Source organism: Drosophila albomicans, chromosome 3 (assembly GCF_009650485.2).
Source record: "Drosophila albomicans strain 15112-1751.03 chromosome 3, ASM965048v2, whole genome shotgun sequence".
NCBI lineage: Eukaryota > Metazoa > Arthropoda > Insecta > Diptera > Drosophilidae > Drosophila > Drosophila albomicans.
In genome coordinates, this window is record NC_047629.2 from 23,194,733 (window position 1) to 23,216,667 (window position 21,935).

At 43.0% G+C, this 21,935-nt stretch overlaps 7 protein-coding genes across 8 annotated transcripts; 3 read left to right on the forward strand and 4 right to left on the reverse strand.

Moving 5' to 3' along the window:
• Positions 1-365: 365 nt before the first annotated feature.
• LOC117570443 (protein CDV3 homolog) lies at positions 366-1,854 on the forward strand. The gene is made up of 3 exons (XM_034252100.2): positions 366-711; positions 778-1,077; positions 1,176-1,854. The coding sequence occupies exons 1-3, from the start codon at positions 457-459 to the stop codon at positions 1,428-1,430; spliced, it is 810 nt and encodes a 269-aa protein (XP_034107991.1). The 5' UTR covers positions 366-456; the 3' UTR covers positions 1,431-1,854.
• A 582-nt stretch (positions 1,855-2,436) lies between these two features.
• LOC117570450 (putative gamma-glutamylcyclotransferase CG2811) lies at positions 2,437-3,821 on the reverse strand. Of its 2 annotated transcripts, XM_034252109.2 has the most exons (3): positions 3,011-3,820; positions 2,843-2,950; positions 2,437-2,769 (listed from the first exon to the last, which is right to left on the reverse strand). In XM_034252109.2, exons 1-3 carry the CDS (start codon positions 3,322-3,324, stop codon positions 2,727-2,729), a joined length of 465 nt encoding a protein of 154 aa, XP_034108000.1. In that variant the 5' UTR covers positions 3,325-3,820; the 3' UTR covers positions 2,437-2,726. The 2 variants fall into 2 exon arrangements, with proteins under 2 accessions (XP_034108000.1, XP_034107999.1); XM_034252108.2 differs by having other exon boundaries at positions 2,437-2,950; positions 3,011-3,821.
• A 101-nt stretch (positions 3,822-3,922) lies between these two features.
• On the reverse strand, positions 3,923-6,299 carry LOC117570449 (troponin C-akin-1 protein). Its single transcript, XM_034252107.2, has 4 exons — positions 6,132-6,299; positions 4,667-4,888; positions 4,512-4,609; positions 3,923-4,452 (listed from the first exon to the last, which is right to left on the reverse strand). The coding sequence occupies exons 1-4, from the start codon at positions 6,144-6,146 to the stop codon at positions 4,284-4,286; spliced, it is 504 nt and encodes a 167-aa protein (XP_034107998.1). The 5' UTR covers positions 6,147-6,299; the 3' UTR covers positions 3,923-4,283.
• Positions 6,300-6,449: 150 nt separating this feature from the next.
• LOC117570444 (epidermal growth factor-like protein) lies at positions 6,450-8,267 on the reverse strand. The gene is made up of 3 exons (XM_034252101.2): positions 7,618-8,267; positions 7,449-7,559; positions 6,450-7,394 (listed from the first exon to the last, which is right to left on the reverse strand). The coding sequence occupies exons 1-3, from the start codon at positions 8,127-8,129 to the stop codon at positions 7,292-7,294; spliced, it is 726 nt and encodes a 241-aa protein (XP_034107992.1). The 5' UTR covers positions 8,130-8,267; the 3' UTR covers positions 6,450-7,291.
• Positions 8,268-8,414: 147 nt separating this feature from the next.
• Positions 8,415-9,972, forward strand: LOC117570446 (LHFPL tetraspan subfamily member 2 protein). Its single transcript, XM_034252104.2, has 3 exons — positions 8,415-9,596; positions 9,657-9,770; positions 9,824-9,972. The coding sequence occupies exons 1-3, from the start codon at positions 9,197-9,199 to the stop codon at positions 9,964-9,966; spliced, it is 657 nt and encodes a 218-aa protein (XP_034107995.1). The 5' UTR covers positions 8,415-9,196; the 3' UTR covers positions 9,967-9,972.
• Positions 9,973-9,983: 11 nt separating this feature from the next.
• Positions 9,984-12,102, reverse strand: LOC117570432 (dnaJ homolog subfamily C member 21). Its single transcript, XM_034252088.2, has 2 exons — positions 11,207-12,102; positions 9,984-11,151 (listed from the first exon to the last, which is right to left on the reverse strand). Exons 1-2 carry the CDS (start codon positions 11,807-11,809, stop codon positions 10,084-10,086), a joined length of 1,671 nt encoding a protein of 556 aa, XP_034107979.1. The 5' UTR covers positions 11,810-12,102; the 3' UTR covers positions 9,984-10,083.
• A 365-nt stretch (positions 12,103-12,467) lies between these two features.
• Positions 12,468-20,074, forward strand: LOC117570428 (uncharacterized). The gene is made up of 8 exons (XM_034252082.2): positions 12,468-13,342; positions 13,679-14,003; positions 14,065-15,040; positions 15,357-15,804; positions 15,883-16,299; positions 16,378-16,572; positions 16,638-17,287; positions 17,506-20,074. The coding sequence occupies exons 2-8, from the start codon at positions 13,737-13,739 to the stop codon at positions 17,709-17,711; spliced, it is 3,159 nt and encodes a 1,052-aa protein (XP_034107973.1). The 5' UTR covers positions 12,468-13,342; positions 13,679-13,736; the 3' UTR covers positions 17,712-20,074.
• The last annotated feature ends 1,861 nt before the right edge of the window (positions 20,075-21,935 follow it).

Genomic DNA, 21,935 nt, shown 5'->3' on the forward strand with positions numbered 1-21,935 from the left:
ACAGACTTGTATATTTCTCTTATCGATATGTCAATATTATTTAAAACCAATATATATTTAAAAGTATAAGAAATTGAAGATACATATTTATTTATTTTTTCAAATTCAAACCATAAATATAAGTGCTCTCTCACTAAAATGCATACTTAGTCCGTATTGTAGAAAACTATCGAAAACAATCGTGAGACATAATAAAATTATTTAATACTCAAATAATGCAAAGCACAATAAATGCATAAACCATAAATTTTCAAAGATAAAAATCGGTGCGTAAATGAAGTGATTAGATAAACACAGTGAATTGCATATTTTGCTTACTTTGACCACGTGTGGCTCATTCATCGATAGGTGCAAATCGATAATACGATTCTTTTTTAAGATCCCACCTCACGCAAGTGCGATTGGATTTCATTATAATTTGGAATTGGGGAAATTGCGAAAAATAATTTTGCAAAAATGGCCGAATTAGATGATTTCTTTGCGAAAAAAGACAAGAAGAAGTCAAAGTCCAAGGCGAAATTCGTTACTGCCGATGAGCTGGTAAAGAACCTCGAAGAGGGCACAAAGCGTGAGGTGGCGGCGAATGCTGTCAAACCAAGAAAACCTGAAGTCGCGACAGCAGCGGTGGCAGCGGCAGTGGCATCGGCTGGCGGCGTGGCAGAAGGCGGTGAAAACGAGAGCAACACTAAAATCGCGGAGCCCGTCAACGAAGTGAGTGTGTAGAGTATGAGTGTGTAACAGAAACAACAACATAATCATTATTCAACATATTTAAAGCCGCCACCGCCCGTTGAGGAGGAGTGGAAAGAGTTTGAGCAAGAACAGCGCAAGGACTACAGTGGACTCAAGATTGGCCAGTTGACGATCAACGAAAAGCAACAGCAGCAAATTCAACAGTCTGACGATCTGGACGACGACGATGATGAGTATAGCGATGATTATGGCAACGGCGATTCAAATACCAATAGCAGTGGGCATGGCCCATGGAAGAAGCTAATACCTGCCGAGGAGGTGACTCAGATACCGGTAGAGACAGAGAAGCCATCGGCGAAAACGTACGTTCCACCCGCCTATCGTGTGAGTATTTATTTATATATCCAATAATTGCAATATCATCATCATCATCATATTACAATCCATTTGTGATACTAAAATTGGACTTTGTGCCCGTTTAGGCATCTGGACTTGGCATGGGAAGCGGCAGCAGTAGTGGACTACGCGCCCGTCGCACGGCGCCCGATATTACGAACACCGAGTTCTTCCCCACGCTGAGCGCAGCGCGTCCGGAGGAACAGCGTAAGAAGAAAAACGAACCCGCCTTCGAAGAAGTCCGCCATGGCGGTCGCTATCAGCGCGTGCAGGAGACAACCGCTGCGCCCGTGGCGGCCACAAATCGATTCCAGTCGCTCGACGACGAAGCGGACAGCTAGACCAGACCACCAAGATCAATCTACTACAGTCCCACAATCGATCGATCCGATGTTGCTGCCGCCACAAACAAATATATAACAACAACCGTTTTCACCCAAAATAATGTACTATTTACAGTTGCCTCCCCGTGCTCAGCGAGTCTTTAGATTAAAACAAAAAGATAAAAAAGGTGCGCCGGCTTGAAGTTGTGAGCGTACCTGCTCGCTAATCTTTCAAATGAGTTCTTTCTCTTGAGACTCTCTTTGTGTAACGCATGCATGATTGTCAAAACAACACTTTTTCTAGGCTTTCCGATCTACCTTTATTATCTACTATAATATGCCGCAACAACAATTGTTCATTTCGTTTGCATTTTTTTGAATTATGAAGGAATCAATGTAATACATTATGAATAATAGCCATGTGTTGAAATCCGTTTATAAACGTTATGAATTTTTTTTATAAACACACTTTGTCGCAAAGTTAGCAAAAATTCCATTCCATTCTATTTAGAAGTGGTCACTGAACTGGATGTCAATGGCTTTAGCAGCTGCCTTTTAATGTCAGCGACGACTTGAGGTAATCCCTCTGCTACCCATAAAAATAAAAAATGTAAGTATACAGTCTATAGCGAATAATTCATTTAACATTTTTGCAAGCTAAGAATTAGCAAAGCCATGTTCGAAATGCCAAAGTACAAAATATCCATATGAAGTTATGCAACAAATATCATTGTTGTTGTCAACAAATATATGAGCATTTCAATAATCCCGCATTAAAATTGATTAGACTTTAACTACTAAAGAGTTAGCCTTGCATAAAGTTAAATAATTGTAGAAGATTTCAAGACTTGGCTGCAAAAATCCATCAAAAAGCAAGTTTTTTTTTTGCGACATACTGAAAACACAAGCAATATTTCAATAGGAGTTTTAGAATGATACTTCACTATAAACGTGATAATTCCCTATAAACGTTTTTATAAAATTAAGGTCATAATTATTACAATAATAACTTTTTAATTTATCTGAAATTAAATTTACGAAATGAGTACAAAACACAAATCTCATGAATAAAAATTCATTCTTAGATTCACTTTTTTTGCTCAAATAAAATGATTATGGCCTAAATTGTTGAAAATACATCTAATTACAAAATATTCTGAACTTTTAATTCATTATTTACAATCCCTGACATATAGATTCAATCTGATACATAATTAGTTTTCTCTACCAATATGAATCTATCAATTTAGCTCATTTAATTATTTTTAAGACTCTTTTTGGCCAAAAATGCGATTTGAAGTTGGCATCATTCGGTTAGTCATCGTTGAACAGATCATCCGCGGTGCTGTCCGCATAGCTGCAATTCAATTCAATGACAAGATTAATAAGCAAGATCATCTTTAGCCGGAATTGCTGGATCGCGAACTGACTTCTCGGAGTATGCCTGCTCCGGCGTATTGTGATAGCTAGTAAGTAGTGGCTTTTCCAGCATGCTCTCCGGAAATTTACGTATGAGATAAAGCCAGCAATCCAATGTCCTGCAGCACGTCAAGAATAATAAGTTATAATTTTGTTATCACTTGAAGATCTTTGCTTACTCGTTGTGCTCCGTCACTATGGCTTGTGGCTCTCGATCGTAGTATTTGGGGTAATCCTCCAGCACATCCAGTCGGGCAAACATGGCATCATCCACTTCATAGATCTCACCATCAATCTGGTGTCCAATTCCCTGTTTATTTAGTAGAAATGGAATGTTGTAGCGAGTGCCGATCACCAAAGGAAACTTGGCCACTGTTTTGCCCTTGGCCACAAACTGGGAAACGCCATTCTCCTTTGTGGTTAGCCAAATGTGATTAGGCTCGCCACGTTTAAGTGTGCCATAAACAAAAACTCTTTTGAGTACTTGCGCCATCTTCAATCAGCAATAAAATGTAGGCAAAGTTAAATTGTTGATGTGAACAAACATCGATCGATTGCACTATCGATGCATCGATGTCTTTCAATTTTGTGTTAACATTAATTTTAAATAGCCAATCAATTATAATTTCTTTTGGTCAACATATTTAAATACATTATTTGTTTTATTTATTTATTATTTCCTTTAAAAGAGCTTTATTTACGAAGTTGTTTTCCTGAACACCTGTGGTGGGGTATGACCGCAAGTTACAAATTCTAAAATATGTTTACGTAGACATACCAAAATACAGAAATTCCCTTGTTACCTGGCCACACTTTGCATTTAACACTAGTATATTTTCGAATGTTAATAGAAGGCGCGCTATTTTAATCGGCTTCTAAATTGCGTAATTGCTCCGCAATTTTTTATCTAAACATCGCCATTTTTGTCAAAAAGCAAAACTGAAAATCAACTAACAATTTCCGAATAGAGATATAAATATATCTCAAATGTTGTATTTTTATACCAATCGTTATGTTTCCATTATGTTAACTTACCACAGGTCCACTGCTAACACTACAATTGACTTTACACTGAAAGAAACGCACTGGTCTGTATACCGTTTGCTGCCACCTGTTGACTCTAGGCAAACATTTGAAATAGTGTTTACTTAAACTGGTTTTTGTTGAAATTGCTTTTATTTACTCGAAACTTATAAAATTACCAACTACGCTATAATATATATTTATATCATATCAATATGTACACAAAAAACTTATAAAGCGCGCACATATCAATATCATTAAGTCTGAATGTGTCATACATAAATACGTCGTATATAAATATATGTATGTACGTATGAACATATGTACGTCGCTACATATATGTTTGTATATATACTTGCTACAAATGCAACTACCGGTTAAAGTAATAATTGGCCACGCCCTAATATCGGGCACACACTTTTGTTTAGCTTAGTTCTGGGCAGTATAGCTGAGATCATCCTGGGCAGGATGCTTGTGAGTGCGGCGATGGCGCATAATATAAGGATGTGTCGAGCTGTTCTCGTAGCCGGACAAATATGGCAAGGACAGCAGCTTCTCGGGATACTTCTGCAGCAGATAGACCCAGCAGGGAACGGTGCTGCAAGCAAAAATATATTTATAGATCATCATACGATGATGATGACATCATCAACTTACCCCTCGCCAACGCCAATGTTCATGTCCTGCTTCTCGCGCGTGTAAATGTCCTGGCAATCCTCTAGATTGTCCAGTGAGTTGAGCATGCGATCATCCACCTGGATATAGGATATCATTAGATAATGGGCGTTGGCCAATAGCTATATACTGTTTACCTCGTAGATCTCGCCGGTTACATAATATCCAACGCCGGGTTTGTTCAACAAAAACGGAATGTTATAGCGCGTGGCAATGACGAGTGGCAGCTTCTGCGTCGTCGTTGCGCGACACCAAAAGTTGGCATAACCGTTGCCAGTATTGGCCAAGATCGAGTTACTGGGCTGGCCATATTTCAAGGCGCCATAGACGAAGAGTTTGCTCAACGCTGAGGTGGCTTTCTGCAAGGATTGATATTGATAATTAGAAGAGCAAAGCTATGAGAATCGATAATTGGCAGTACTAAGGAATGAAACGTATATCGAAAATTGACAGGATAATTGAAACCGCCAAGTGATGCCACCTAGCATAGATATCGTTGATTGATAGGATCCCGCATACGCAGCAGATATCGATAAGTGATAAGCTCAAGCGCTTTGCATATTAGAAAGTGCTCAATTGTAAATCTATAATTAATACCTGCCGCGCTTATCAAACAAACGCGCACGTCTGGAGTAGCTGAATTTTTCCACGCGACGCGAGGCGAAGAGAGGTGACGAGGCAAGCAAAGCAGCCCCCAGCCGTGCGTTCGATTGATAAGGTCTTTCTTCAATACGACGACGACACACACGAGCCGTCGTCGCCTCCGCATCAGCTTTGCCCCTTCTCCTCACCTTTTTTAGATTTACCGCATTCATATTTATTTATAACATTATTTCGCTGCCGAACTGAAACGTTGCTCGTTCGTGTCTCTCGCAGTTAACGCTGTCGACGGCATCTCGTTTAATGCATCAACCGGTTTTCTGCATTCACTTCTTTTTATTTTTGCCCAGTCGATTGTTTTTGTTAACATCGACACACTCACACACATATGCATACTAAGTGTATTTACGGTTCTTTATTGTTCAAGTTTTTGGGGCTGGCGACGTGCGTGATGTGCAAACTGCGCAGCAGCTACGCCTACTTCAACATTTTCTATGTAGAATACGATATAAAAAACACACACACACAATCACAGACATAATACATGCATGCATGTGTAATAATTGCTTAAAACACGCTAATCAATGAAATTAATAGAGATAAGTGACAGAGCAAATAATCTTACTAGCCACTTTTCAATGTCGCTTTTGTTAGTAATTTGTTGCAATATACTAAGCAACTAGTTGTCTGCCTTGCTGCTCTTACATAACACGAACTACTGGCACACACACATGCACACACGCGCATAAATACACATCCACATACACATACACAAAGCAAAGCATATGCACGCGCCTCTAATCGTTTAAGAAATCATTTTCCCACGCTTCCTTCCTACTACGAAAAGTACTGCCAACTCGTCAAAAGGATAACAACTTGCTGCTGCATGTGTATGTGTTCATGTGTACATATATGTATGTACTTGACTTCCTATGTATATGTATGTGCGAACACATGTGCTTGAGTTGGTAGAAATAAAGAGAGAGTACTTTATATATTTACCTTGACTTGTCCCATTTTCTTTAGTTATACTTGATTTTAAATTGCAAATCACTTCAAGTTTTTATCGCAAGGAAAGCACTAAAGAAAATTAATGTACGAGAGACTTTTTTAAGTTCCAGCACAATTTTTTTAAGACTTCACAGCAAGTCGTACCGCACCAGTGGAAAGCAAAACTCCAACTGAACGTTGCCGTCGCTGCTGCCAGCGGCAGAAGCCCAAAACATTGTGGAGAACGAATGTTGTGACGGCGACGTCGACGGCGACGGCGACAGCGACTGCGACGGCTGCTGCTTTTGACGTCTACAACAATAAGAACAGTGGGGAACAGGCCCCTGCCCCAACAAGAATAAAATGAAAACACGCCACACACGCGCTGGCTATTTTGCCGCCGCCAACGCCGCCTCTCTCGCTTTCGCTTTATCTAACATTTCAGCAAAGACGAATTGTTAAAATACCCTAGACGTTAGCTTAAGACACAAATTAACGCACACTGCCACATGAAAACATAATTATTGTTTGTGTGTGTGTAAAAACTGAAGCTTATCGAGCCTTTTTTTCGTTAAGTAAAACTGGGTCTGCTTTCAACTGGTTATTCGTCCAGCGACATAGACATGGCGCAGGGGGTAGTGTCAAATCCCCTCTCGAAGCGAGGGAACATTGATTTTAAAGCGACGCCACTGCTGCACACGTAGGCAGTGGGGATTTTTAATATGTGCAGAAGAAGAAGGCGCGTTTGCTTTGGTTTTCTTCAGCGCAGCATGTTGAATGAGCGAACTGATTAAATAATTAACATTTACTTTTTATGTTCAAAATGTAAACATAGTTTATAAACAATAACACAACATGAACATTTAAGTGTTTGCTTACAGAGCAGAGCGGGCTCTCTTGGTGTCTTCCACTTCCACACGCTCTCTCTCAGCTGCTGTTAATGCACTGTAAACAAAAGTGTGAGGCGTTTGCGTTCAGAAAAAGCGTTGTTTGTACTGAGCATCTGCTATTTCAATGTCAATTTGTTCTCTTTTGTGCTGTTGAATAACTTAAACTGCCGGCTGTCTATTAATTAGTATATATTTACAGTAGCTTACTAATTAGTCCAAAGTCAATAAATAAAATTCGTAATGTAATGCTTAAAATAGACTGGAATGTGCAAAAACAAAAGGTCAATAGTCCTTGGTGCAGTTGCCATTGTAAGCGTAGTGAAAGTCTTTGTGCCGGCAAGCGCACAAGTTAGGCGAAAAGCAATATGCCCTGGGGCCACAATCGCTGTAGGAGAGAACAATTACAGTGGAAAACTATGAGGGCACGCAGCGTACTCACTGATCACAGATGGGCGTGCATTGTGGGCCATGTAGCAGCGTCGCTCGCATTTCGTAACCCTGCGCGCAAATGCAGCGGCCATCGAACGAGCAGCTTCCATGGGTGCAGCGACTGGAAGTAGGAAAGGGCAAATGTACTATGAAGCTGTGACGTCACAACTGTTGCTTACCCGCGGCACAAATCAAGCAGACGCGGCAAACGATGACGACAGCGTCGCGCCACTGCATCGTAGTAATAATGTTTGCTCTTGCGACAAATGCACAGCTCGGGACCGGCACAATAGCCACCTGCTTCCAGACAACCTGGCACACATTCAGCGGCACAGGCAACGCCATCTTGAAATGCACTCTGATACTGATTGTCGCAGGGACATGGACCATCCTCAAAGCAAATTCCGCGCACACACACTATATTACAGCGACGCACGCATTGATGCGTGTTCACTATGAGCATCTCGTACTCGGAGCAAATGGGAGGTGGGTCATTCAATTCCCAGTAAAGATATTCGTGATAGTAACAGTGAGCCTGGAAGCTACTGAGCAGCAGCAATAACAGTAACAGCTGAAGCGACATCTTCGACTGAATGAATGAAGAGCGTTTGCAGATTAAGTGCAGGGTGAATATTGATAGTGAAAGTGTTTTGTTTTGTTTGTTTACAATCATGATCACGATCATTGCCATAAATATGTAAGTACACAATGTCGAGGTATGATGCAATTGTAATCACTGGGAAAGGCGCTAACTGATAAGACGAACGCGGTTCGATTACAAAACTTCATTTGCATTTCAAACAAAATCGAACAGACGCCAGACTATGTATATTTATTACTCACCCACAGCGGCAGTCAGAGCGAGACAACTGCCCTGAGTGTGAGAGAGGGTGGCAGGGGAGCCATACAAACAGATCCAACTCCAACATGTGTTGGGAGAGCGAAGCAAAAAACAAAAAAAAAAGAACTGCTGAGAGCATAAGACTGAGTTTTGAGCTAAGTGTGCGACAGAGAGGAAGCTATGCAGTTGTTATGTGTGTGTGTGCGAAGCGAGCATGCAGAACATTTGCTGCGCCAGTCTGGAATGTCTGGATTTAAAGCAGCACACACACTCCTCCACTCCGCCGCCCTTCTGCGCATATCGCTGGCCTGACTCGCGACTCTGGGGCTTTGTTGGGTGTTTTCAATGCGCGCCATTCATTCAGTGTTGCGAGTTTTTTTCCAGCGTGTGCAACACGTCCACAAACGCCTGCGCACAAGGAAGTTGAGTTTGCGGCATAATGTTGCAAAATTGACAGCACATTGAAAAAATAGAAGAGTTTAATAACAACAACAACAACAACAACAATCATAAGTTTGCCTATTTCCAATTGGCTTCCAACGTGTCTACAAGTGTGTGTATGTGTGTGTGAGTGGGGTGAATGAATAACATAAAACAGACAACGAAAGCATATAAAATAAACAATTCCATTTCGGGCACGGCCGCTGCTTCGTTGGTCAGCTGGAAGGAAGTGGCGCTGTTGTTGCTGTAAGTGGTGGTGGTTGTGGGGGAGTGTGTGTGTGCGTTAGTTTGTTTGTGTGTATAGCTAGCTCATAGCATAGCACGCACTGCCAAATGAGAAATGATTAAAAAGCCCGCACAGCAGAGACAATTATGTATTCGTCAAGTGCTGACGCGTTTTGACCACTTGGATTGAAACAACTCATCATCAAAATCATCTTTAACCCAATCCCGAATCTCACATCTCTTGCTTAACAATGTGCTACGTGATTATAACGAGTGTGAGTCTAGTCTGGTTCCTTTGCTCGCTGGTCGCCGACATGCTGCTCGCTGTCTCGCTGGTCACGCCCAAGTGGCTAATTGGACCACTTAATCCTAGTCTCAATTCGAGTGCGTCGCATCGTTATCCCTCGGTTGGTATCTATACGCGTTGCAAGCAAACGCATTCGGGTTATCATTGTGGCAGCTTTGATCTGGATGGCTTTGCCACCGATGGCAGCGTTTATCCCTGGGAATGGAAACTGGCCATGTTCTTCATGTCACTTGGTTTCGCGCTGCTCTCACTCACCGTGGCTGCCACACTGTTGACCTGCTGCCGCCAGTCCGCATGTGGCAAAAGCATACACAACATGACTGCCTGTGCCCAGGTGTTGGCGGGTAAGTGCCGCAATAAACTCTACTAGAAATTAGCCTAATGCTCTCTCTACTACTTTGCAGGCATCTCGGTTATGTTGGCCATGTTTTTGCATCCTTTGGGATGGCGTGCGCCGCGCGTGCAACGTCTCTGTGGCACGGAGGCGGAACCCTTCTATCCCGCCGACTGCAGCATAGGTAAGCACACAGTGTTTAATATATTTAAGTTGCTATAATGAAGTCTGTTCCAGGCATCTCATTCTACTGTGGCATACTGAGCATTCTGCTGACGCTTGCTGCTGCTGGCATCAGTCTCAAGGCAGAGTCCTCCAATCTAAGGACACGCGTGCGACGTCGCGTCGAGGCGGGCAGCAAACTTGTTTGCATTCCTTGAGCACACATAAATGCGAATTTAATTGGGCATTTTGCACTTAATTTAATTTCGAATTTAACATAAATAAACAACTATACATCTTTTCTATCTAACTAGAGAGCAACCTTCTGTGACAATTTACTTCCGCCTGCCTTTTCCTTTGCCAGGCGGTTTGCCCTCCACTTCCGGCTTGGACTTGGGTATGTAGACGCCGTGATTTGTCTTCTTCAGATGCGCAAACAGTTTGTTCTTTGAGTCAAACACCAGTTTGCAGGTGACGCAAGTGTGTTGCACAGTTGTTGGTGCATCTTCATCATCACCATCATCCTTGTCTCTGCTATTCTTCGTGGGCAATGTTGCTGCTATCTTGGACTTAGCTTCCACTGCTGGCTTCGCTTCCGCTTCGACTTTTTGTTTGCCATTTGTTGTCTTATTTTTGGCTCTTGTCTTTTTGGTCGCCTTCTTGCCGCGACTCCAATCGTCGTCTTCAGCGTCGTCTGAGTTGCTGGCAGCTGGATTGAAATCTGCAGGGGGCGCCTCCACCTCCTCATCATCGTCGCTGTGCACAGCTACAGCTTTCGGTGCTGTCTTCTTTGACTTTTTGTTCTTCTTGTTGCGCTTGCTTTGCTGCTGCTCGATCAGTTCTTCCTCCAACTCGCTGTCAGCCGTTTCGTGGCTGCCATTAAGCTTCAACTCCGCCAGAGTTTCCTCGGTTGCATTCAGGCTCTCGTTGTGCTCGTTGAACTCCTGTTCCTCGCTCTCCATTTCTTGTCGCAAACGTTCTACGTTTTCGCGATGCTTTTTGCTCTCCTCGTGGTTGCTGCGTGCTCCGGCATTCTTAAATGACTTGTTGCATGCCACGCAATAGAGATCGTCAACATACTCCAATTCGTCCAACTCAGCGTCCTCCTCATCGTCTTCCTCCTGATGATCAGCGTCATCCTCTTCGTCCTCCTCTTCTTCGTCCGTATAGATGTCGGAGTCGCTTCCATATTGCTGCTCCAGCTGCCGCAGTTGCTCTTCGTAGCCATCGTTGGCTACTTTGTTAGCACGCACCGCCGCCAATTGCTCTTGACGTTCGCGTAGATGCTGCTTGCGTTGCTCCTCCTGTTTAAGGCGATTTGCCTCAGCACGTTCCTCTAGGACACGTCTGTAGGCTTGAAGTCGACGATCTCGCTTACGCACAAACGACACCAAGTTGCGCACCTAGAAAGAACGAATGTTAATTCTCTTATTGGTATATACAACAAATTTGGCTTACCTCCTCGTTGCGTTCCTTGCGTGCAGCCTGCACAATCTTCTTCATCTCCTTCTCGACCTTGCGTAGAATAAAGCGCTCCTTGATCTCGCGCACATCATAGGGACAAAGCCATTCATAAGTCTTTTTGGTGCTGTAGGACATCCAGTATGCATAGAAGGGACCCACAACATCCTCATAGCTGCTGTCCGCATTGCCGAATTGCGGTGCGCCTAATTCATCGTCGCTGTCCATGAACTCCAGATCCTCGGATGCAATGTTGTTGAAGACATCCCGATATACGCTATAGAAACTCTGATCGTCGTTGCCAAAGCCTTTATAGCAGGAACTCGTAAAATATTGAAAGACGTCGAGAGAATTCTCGGAGTACTCCGAATTCTTGCCACGTAGTATCTGATCGCGATGATTATCGTACCAGGCACGCTCTTGGGCATCGGAGAGCACCTCATACGCCTGTTGTATCAGCTGAAAGCGTTCCTTTGCTTCCGCCAAACAGTCGGGATTTTTGTCTGGATGCCAGCGTAGCGCTAGTTTTCTGTATGCTGTCTTGATGTCACTTTCGTTGGAGTCACGGGCAAGGCCGAGCTCTTCGTAGTAGCACCGCATGTTGAATGATTGCCAAAAACACGAAATAATTACATGAATTTTGGCATTAAATCACAAAATTTGCGCGAAAAGCTTTTCTGTGGCCCGTGTTTCACAATAAAATTGCATGGCACGGCAGGGTGACCATCTCCTCTAAAGGTAAACATCGTGGCCTTTGTTTCGATATTAAATTATACCAAAATCAACCAACTCTGTAGTATTTTTTGAGATGCGTTACAAGAGCGCCACTATTTAACTAATATTTTGTTCTCTTGATTTCTTAAAAAACAAAAACCATATTTTTAATTTAATTGTTGTAATTGCATTGTTTTTTTAATCTAATATTATTAACTGCCAACAATTCAAATTCATATTTGATTTTGCTGACAAAGACAGGTCACTGAACTACGATAGCATGTGGTGGCAAACCGATAATTTATAACTGTCTACTATATTTTTTAAAAAATGATATTGCATACTTTCAGGCTGAATCTTTGCTTAAATATGAAGCACACTTCCATTTCGTTTAATATTTCTGTAAATCCAAATTTATATTGTTTCTAATATAGTAAATAAGTATTTATCGAAATAAATGCAAATTCGAGATTCGCAACAATGTAGCTTCAACGTTTTTGGTGGTTGCGCATTCCGCCAGTTGCTTTTTTCACTTCGGCGCTGGCAGTCGCTCTCTTTTTACCATCGCCGCGCAGCAGAACACACGCTATTTTGCTACCACCAAAAATAAAATATAAATCCTACCAAGACCGACACATGCACATACCAATACATAACATTCGTTAGACAGTGTAAAATGTGAAGGAAAAAATTCTTTTCTGCTGGCAGCCTAAAAGTAGGCAACTTTCTGCTTTTTAAATTATACGTTCAAAACGCGCATATCCTTAAATTCATTTGCATTGAAAAACTACGGTAAAACTTTTCTACACGCTATAAACTAAAAATAGAAAAATAAAAGGAACGGAACTTGCATATAATAACCATTTAGAGAATTTACATACGTAACGAGATACAAAGCTATAAAGAAATCAAATCGAAACGAAATATTTACGCTGCAACAACAATTGAAAATAGCTTGACATAAAAATTGACATTTACGTTGGAGATTTACAACGCAGGCAAACGTAAGCTTCCGCAAAACGGGGAGGGTGACGGCCAGTTCACACAGACAGTCCCACGCACACACTAACACTTACACAACAACGTTGAGTAACTTCAGCGCACAGCAGAAACAAGAACGGGAACGGGAGCAGAAACAGGAGTCCTTGATGCGGCAATAGGCGTGCATCTCAGCTTACAAACAACCCCCAGAAGTGCGGTTCTTGTTGTACTTGTGTGTGTGTGTGTGTGCGCCTGAAAAACGTCAACAAAAAATAAACAAACTCACACAGAGATAACGCGCTGTCTGCCCTCTGTCACACACACACAAACAGTAGTTGTAACTGTGTGTGTTTGTGTGTGGTTGGCCTTTCATCTCGTTGCCGCACAATAAAAACAGGCGTAAAGGATATTATGAGGCAGCAGACATTTGCGAATAAGGTAATTTCGCATCAAATTCCAACACAAACATTCTCGCATACACATTCATTCAAACACGCACACACACACACACAGTCATTTACTCACTCACACATAGACACAGTCGCCTTTGCAGTTTGGATAAAACTATAGCATACATTTATGGGCGCTCGTTGAGCTGCAGCTCGAGCTTCTTTTGTGTGCTGTCATAAATGGATTTTCTTATCAAGGCAAAGTGGCCCCAGGAGTCAGTTTTGAATCCTTGGCTCTCGCATTGTGTGCTCTACATTATGGGATTGCATTTTGAGCGATGCCACAATTTAAATGGAACCTTTTTGTTTAATCAACATTTTGCAGCAGCAACAACAATCCGTCCATTTATATTACACTTAAGAAGCACAAGAGTTGCGCAACTATGTTTGGCTCCAAGTTGCGCTCCTGGATGGAGACGCACATTGTGCGTCCACGCAAGAAGAACAGCAAGCACAAGCAGACGGACCAGAGCAGCTCTGGAGGTGGCAGCAGTAGTCATGGCAAGAAGGCGGGCACCTTGCCGCAGAGCAGCAATCTAAAGTCGACCACGAGTCCCGTGTTGACCAGCAGCGGTAGTCACAGCAATAGCAACAGCCACAGTATTGCGAGTCCTGTACGACGTCGCGAAGTCTCCCCCATACAATGTCATGTAAGTGAGCAAGAATCCTTTCCAAAAATAGTCATAACTTCTGCTTCTATCCCCACTGTAGACTCCCAGTCGCTATGGCTGGCAATCACCGGATCAAGACACCATCACGTCGCCCAAGTCAGACAATCTGCTGTATGCGCCACAGCGTTATCAACGCCATCAGACGCTGCCACCATTGCAGCAACTCCAGCAGCCGCAGCAGCCTCAGTTGAGTGTACCCAGCAAGGACAGCTGCAGCTCCAACAGCGCCGACAAATCTCCCATGTCCCGTGTCAATTGTTCCTCCTCCTCCATATCCTCGTTGTCGTGGTCCACCGGCTCCAAGGAGCCCTCAATGCACTCGACGGCCAAGCAAACCAGTTATAAGCTGGAGCAGGAGGATGAAGTCGACTATGAGGAGGTGGGTGCTTTGTTGTTGCGTCCACAGCCGCCGCTTCAGGATTATCAGCGTCCGAATTCCGAGAATTTAAACAGTTTGCAGCTGGTCTACGAGGAGGAGGAGCAACCGCAGTCTAAGCAATCGCGTACGCACGTGCACTATGGTCGACTGTTGCCTTCTAAGCTAGCCGCCGTACAGCTCGATGACTCTGTGGAGAGTTTGACCATGCCACCGCAGCCACAGCCCCTGCAACCGCCTTCCATGTCCATTGGCAATAGGATGAGAGCACCTCGCGGTTTGCCACGTGGTAATTTTATGCCCGGTCCGCGACCACACAGCTTGTCCTCCCCGGAGAGCGCCTACTCCACGGGGTATTCCACCGACGGCACCTCGCCCTGCGCTAACTCCCAGTCGAGTACGAATCCTCCCGCTCCGGAGTACTACATCAATATGCGCAGCGGCACCCACTACTTTCCCAGTCGCTCAGTCAATACGCTGGCCATCGAAGCACAGCGCTACAAATTCGGTCTAAATCGCATCGAAGAGATGTCGCCCATGGATCCGCTGCCCAAAAGCAACTTTGGCAACACCCTGGAACCCCAGCCCAGTCCGCTAGCTCTGCAGCGTGGCAGCCAAGCAACTAGCAAGCTCTTTGAATGTGAGTAGTCTAATTAAAGTACTTGACCTCAGCTAAAAACTTTTCAACCTCTTCCGACACTCCTAAACCCTAAAACACTTAAGCCGCCTTAAAGCAGTTTAAGCCCTTTTGAACTTGTGGATCTATTTGATACAATTGAAGCTCCAATTAGCTTCTGAAGCTCATCAAATCTCATATTAACTTCTAAAGTTCCTCAAAAAACTCATTCGTTTTTCCTTAAAAGTGAACTGCAACTGATTGACATTCTAGCACCAACCAGCATTAAGCTTTAAAAAAATCCTGTACCCTTTTAACATGTAAAAATTTTATTTGGCAGCTCCCTCGCCTAGACAGCGCCCTCGCATACGCACGAATCCCTGGTATAGCACCGTGGAGCACTCGCAGCTGCGAATGGAGCTGGATGCGGCAAGCACCACTTCCACCACTTCGTCAGGCATCAAGTCAAGCAATGAGCTGGAAGTGCGCGCGAGCATTACCACCTCAACCACCGCCAGCTCCTCAGCCTTGGCAATCGCAACCCCTAAGAAGGGTGCTGTTGGTCTAGCCGCGGACTGCTCAGAGGGTTCATCATCGTCCTCGACTGAAGTGGAAAATGCGCATGCAGCGCACACCATAAAACGCCGCCACTTAGCGGAGCACGTCGTTGGAGTGGGAGTGGCAGTCGGTGACTCCTTTCTGGTTAGCGACGATGAGGCCACGCTCAACGAGATGATTGGCAAGTTTGACGAGAGCTATGTCTACGAGAAGGAGACCGACATACTCAGGTAGGCGCACTTATTAGGCTCCTTAAGTGGTTTCAGAGGTTGCTCACTTTCGGTGTTTTTTTCCCCCGGACTTTGTAGCAGCGACTCGGATCCCACGGACTGCGCTTCGGAGCTAGACACCGGACAGGATGCGGGCGATGAGTGCGACACGGACGAGCTGCTCGACATTGACTTCATTGACACGTCCTCGATGCAGGAGGTGCTTGTGCTGGAGCGTCAGGAATTGCAGCGCAATCTGGGCAGCTGTCAGTATTATCCGAATGCGAGTCCAATGATATTGCGACGCTCCTCGACACGTTCGCGACGTCGCCAGCAGCAAGAACAACAGCAGCAGGATCAGCAGCGACGTCGCAAGCGTTTCCTCAAAACGCGTAAGAAGAGCTGCGAGAATCGCGAGAAGGTCAGCGCCTCCCCGTTGAGGGAACCACGTGGCAGTCGCAGCGTAGGCGGTACACCGGTATGCCTACGTCGTCAGCTGCTAGGACCAAAGGAAAGGTAAGTTCTAAGCACGCATCTAAGTTAGAGCTCTACTTTAACAGTAATATCTGCTACTACTTTAATTAATCTTCTTAGGATCTACAAGACTTCGCCTCTATCGAATCGCTCCAATTCGCTGATCTTTGGCAGCGCCAACGAACCGCATTTCATGACCATTGCGGAGAGCGAAAAGGCCTTGATGAAGGCCGATTTGGAGGCGGACATGAAGTATAAGCAACTTATCATGGAGGCCGAATCTTTGCTAGAGTCGCTGAAGAACAGTCTGCAGAGGTGCGTCTAACGTTATGCTATTCCTGATCCGCTCAAACAACTTTCTCTTACTTAATTCTTTTCAGCATACCGAGGGACACCCCCGTTGCCAGTCCGCGACGCCTCAATCCGCTGGCCAACAAGCGCGTGGAGATGCTCAAGAATAGCGAAGTGGAGTCTAAGAAGCAGCCAGCCCCTTTGCCTCCAACACCACCGCTGGAGCACGAGCTGGCCGCCGCCATTAACAAGCGCATCGAGATGCTGAAGTTTGAGACAAACGCGGGAGCCTCGCCGCCAAATAGTCCTAAGCCGGGCAGATGCAGTCCTCGTAAGACGCATCTCACCAACTTCATGAACCAGAATGCGCCGCCAGAGTTGCCACCGCGCAAGCCGCAGCCACCGCAATCGCCACAGCTGCAGTTAAACGGACGTTGCCTACAGGGCAGTCCAAGGCATAGTCCACGGGGAAGTCCTCGAGGCAGTCGACGCCCAATCATCGCCAATGGCAGCGACTCCGAGTTGGAGGATTTGGCCAATCACAACTACTTGCCTCCGCAGCAGCAGCAACAACTACAACCGCAGCCCCAACCCTATAATAATATGGACTACAGCAATCGCAATGTAACCGAAAGTCAGGACAATTTCTACTGTCCACACAGCGAGCCACTGAAGCGCAAGGTCTACAAAGGTAGCAGCTCCTTCGAGCGCATTAAGAAGACATTTGACTTAGAGTTGGGTAAGTGAGAAGATCCATTGATCCAAGACCCCACATTGTAGGCTCACATTTTACCTGGGCTGTTTTATCCTACATTTGTATATTCCATCATATTCCATCATATTCCTTATTTCTGATTCTCTGCCGAAGCATCTTTTGTTTTTGTTAACTAATCCTGAACTTGCTCAATTATCTTATACATCTGAAAACATTCTGTATATCCCAACTAACTTTTATAGATATGAGTGAGCGTCCCAAATCGATGGGACATTCCAACAAGCGCCAACAATCGAAGCTCTCGATGTCCGTTTCGGCAAAAAGTTCCATGCAGGACGTGACTGCAGAGGGCGCCAACAAGCAGCAGCTTATTGTTAGCACTATTGTGGATTTGAAGCGTAGTCTGGAACATCAAAGCTATCAGCTGAGTGGTCTTAACGAGGAGTAGCTTAAGGTATCGAATATATAGACTGACTGACTGACAGCCAATAATAATCATGAATTCATCAATACATCATATACGTTATCATCAAATTAGAGAATTAAGCAGAAGGTCAACAAGACGACGACATGTAAAAACAAGTCCAAGATCCCTCAGACTAAACAGAAATTTGTGTGCAATAACTATAACAATATAAGATAAGTGAAACAATTGATGGACTGCAGGACAGACAGCAGGTTATACGGTTATTTACATACACATAAAGTAGTTTTAATGGGTATACATAACTTCAATTGATAGTCTGTAGTGAAAGTAAATTGTTTTTGATAGCATTTATTTAATCGTAGTAGTTAATTGATTTCTGTTTGGTTTTTTCGATCAGTCAAACACAAAAAAAGTTACTCTAGTTTTAATGCAATATTCTCGATAGTTTCTCATCAATCACTACAGTTTCTACTTGAAAGCCCAATCGGAAAAAGCAGTGTTGAAAACACAATCAACTAATTAGTCAAACATCTATACTTAATATCGACCTTAGCCCAAATATCGTGTGCAATTAGAGAAGATCACAAAAGCATTAACCTTATTTAGATGTGTTTTTATCGAACTTATCGAACATATCGCACTCATTATCATAAGTATTTTTGGTGCTGCGTTTTCATTACGTAAACGTAGTACCATCAATTAATCTACAGCTCATTACTAGACTTTGTAGCATTTCACTTAATCTACACACATATTCATATATACATATATACTATATAGTATCCATCTAGAGTACATCAATTAATACAATTATGAAAGTAGCATTTTAAGTAAAGTAATTTCAATTATGATATATCCATCCAACAAAGAAAATCTCGTTTAGCCAAATTGCCAAAAATTGTTTGTAGAATACGAAATTGTTTAACTGTTTTCGTTCTTCGATGAATTTTAATCTAAAAACTCAATCGGAATTTGAAACTGAATTTGAAATTTGTTACACGCGTATTGGCAAAAATTAATTCTGATTTCGAATTCAATGTATGGAGGGTCAAATTGGTTGTAATTAATTAATTAATTATGTAATTGTGTTGTGTTGTATTGTGTGCTCATTATTTATGCATATAGACGCTATACTTAGAACCCTACATATAGCATACATAATATACTATATACATACTATATATTTAAACGTGTAAGCGAATAATGTAACGTGATAATAAACTTAATGAAAACCAGTCGGCAAAACGTGCAAACGTATTGAAAGTAACTGAATATGGAGTAAGTATCCCCGCTAATTAATTTTAAGTAGCTAATTATTTTTTACTCTTTAGTACTATGTATTACATTTCGTAATTGAGTTGTACTCGTAGATCCCGTAGCACTTGATCCCCGTACTTAACCCATGTAGTTGCACTCAATAAACCTTACGATTTGCTCCGCCTTACGTCAGTCGTCGCGTCTGGTGTCCAGAACCCATTTAACTAATGAGTTTCGGACGAATGCGACACTTGAATGGCAAAAGTGAAGAAATCAAGGTTCATTTCCCCCCATTTGCAAATACTACGAGTTCTACATCGGAACATCCAAATTTATGCGCATCCCACAAAATACTGAACTTTAGTTACCCAGTTAATGCGCAATACGCTTTTTCTCTGGGGAACTTTAGCTGCAATAATTAAATAATTTACCATACATAACATATGTCCCCTTTAGTTTGGGACTCTGTTGAAAGCGACCTTAAGACAATCCAACGAGCTTTTTGATAATAAAAATAAACCTTTACAACAAACTGTCAACTATAGAAGTACGCGTATATTACAAATATATATCTAGATTGTAGAAGTAGAATAAACGTAGTCATATAGTCAATAAAGTGAAATAAGACTGGTAGAAAGGAAACTAAATGTCATTCAAGTAGTTCTGGAGAAAACTAATATGATACCGTTATACGTTATTCAGTAAATTTCCGTAACAGATATCTTCGCGGTTAGTCGTTAGATCACATCTTATACTGGGAACAACTGAGCACTGAACTTGGGAGTACTCAAATATTTCCCAGAATGATTACCTACATACGTATACTCTATTTTTGACTCGTTCCAATTTTTTGGGGTTAGCTTGTTCAATGTCTTAAACTCCTATAAGTAATAAATAAGAAAATCACATTCAAAAGTAAATTGAGAAGTGAAATAATAAAAACTAACATTGTGAGAAAATATATACATTCATATTCCATACTATTCCATTTCAATCAACTTGGCTTGAGGTTATGTTTCCGTAAGTGGACTTTGGCCTCTTCAAGCATCCCCATTATGAGCAAGATGTTATCATTTATCTTTCGTATGTATCTACCATGAATAAAGGACCAATTTGTGTTAAAACTATTTACCGATGTCTCTTCCTGCTTATGCTTGATGGATGGGTTGATTGTCAGTCGTCCAGCGTCGTTGCTGGATGCTGTCGTACGTTATTCGCAAGTGGAAATTCCAGACATAATCGTCGCCGTCTCGTTCATTATTATGCCTGGCGGTAATATTCTCTTTCGGTTAAAAATAAAAACAATAAAAAATACAACAACAAAAAGATGTTCTAAAAATCAGCAAAAAAGCAAAGCAATGGAAAATAAGCAGACAGAAGAGCGCAGCAACCTGTTGATAATTATGCAAATGTAGGTGGTGAGAGAGGAAGGCGATAGCGAGGGGAGACATCAGACGTGGCCCGACTGGAATATCAATCGTATTGGAACGCACGCTTAAAACATAAAAACAACAAAGAGCTTTAATTGGAGTGCTGCGACGGAGGCCCGACCCTATGTATTGTATATATGTTTATACATATGTAAGTACTATTGTGTGAGTTGAGCTGCGAATGAGGAGAATGGAGGATGCGAAACTGGTTCGCAGCAGCGCCCCTGGCGATGGGCCCAAAGGTAAATTTTGTAGATGAATGCAACATTTGGAGTGTGCAGAGGGGCTGCACCAAAAAGCTCTACCACATTCCAAGCATACCCAGCTGCGCTGCAAATCAGTTGTTGAAGGGTATGCCAAACTTAAGGCGGAGTTGGTCATGAATTAATTACAGAAAATATGCATCTTACTAAACAGTATAATAATCTTAATTACATTTAGTATTTTGAGTAGTGTTAGCTACACTCTACTTGTAGTATAAGCTTTAGTCGCTTACGATTAGCAGTTGCAGCGTATTATCTAGTCAACTACTTTCCTCTGAAGCTTTCCGTGCTCAATTCGTTTTTGCAATCTCAGTCGCAGGCTTTGTAGTCTGCGCCGGCGACGTCGCAGTTGCAGCAGCGACAGCATCGGCAGCTTTCGATTTCAAGCTCTAGTACATAATGTGTATGCGCATGTCATGAAAGCTTTAACGACGACATGTTTTCTCTCTATGTGTTGTTATTTTGTTGTTGTTGTTGTTGCTGCTTTTTAACGTCTTTTTGCATTTGTTGTTGCTTTTTGGCCATAAACTGATACTTTAGCTGTGTTGGCTTCAACGCACTCGCACTCGCAGCTGCTGCTCGCGTCGCTGCCAACAATGCTGTTTTTTTTAGCCATGAAGGTCATACCCAACGCTTGGCATTCAGATTCAAAGCGAGCAGCGCGCTGCGCTTGCGCCGCAACAGCAAGCAGGTGCGGCGAGCAGAGCGGCGGCGGCAGTCACACCGATGGACAGTGGGCGGGGTGTTAGGGGGTCGAGAGGTGGCGTTGTTGTTTTGGCAGTTATGAAACTAGTCCAATGACTCTCCGCGCTGTTGTTGTTGTGCTTTGTGAGCTTTGACGCCTCTTCTTGTAAGTATGTAAATGTACACACATACACGTGTAAGCATGTAAATGTGCACACAAACAAATGCATGCATGAAGCACACACTTACACATGCACACAAGCATGTCTTCATTTTGGAGGCACAACAATGAATTTGTTGTTTATTAAACAACAACCTGTCGATGCCCAATGCAATGGTCAGCATTGAAGCGACCCCCAAAGCGCCCAAATGTATGTGCATGTGTGAGTGTATGGCCGGCCCCAAAATGTGCGACCTGTTCTCAAGATTTCGTCAGCCAACCAGCCACTTCTGCTCGAGGTAAAACCAAATGTACATACGCATTAGAAATAATTAATTTACGCATTAACGTTTCAATTTTTGGTTGTCTCTATTTTTTGTTTTGATTTTTGCAACGCTTGCTGAATATCATGACATGAAATGCCAAATTGGGGTTAAGCCAAAGGTTTCCA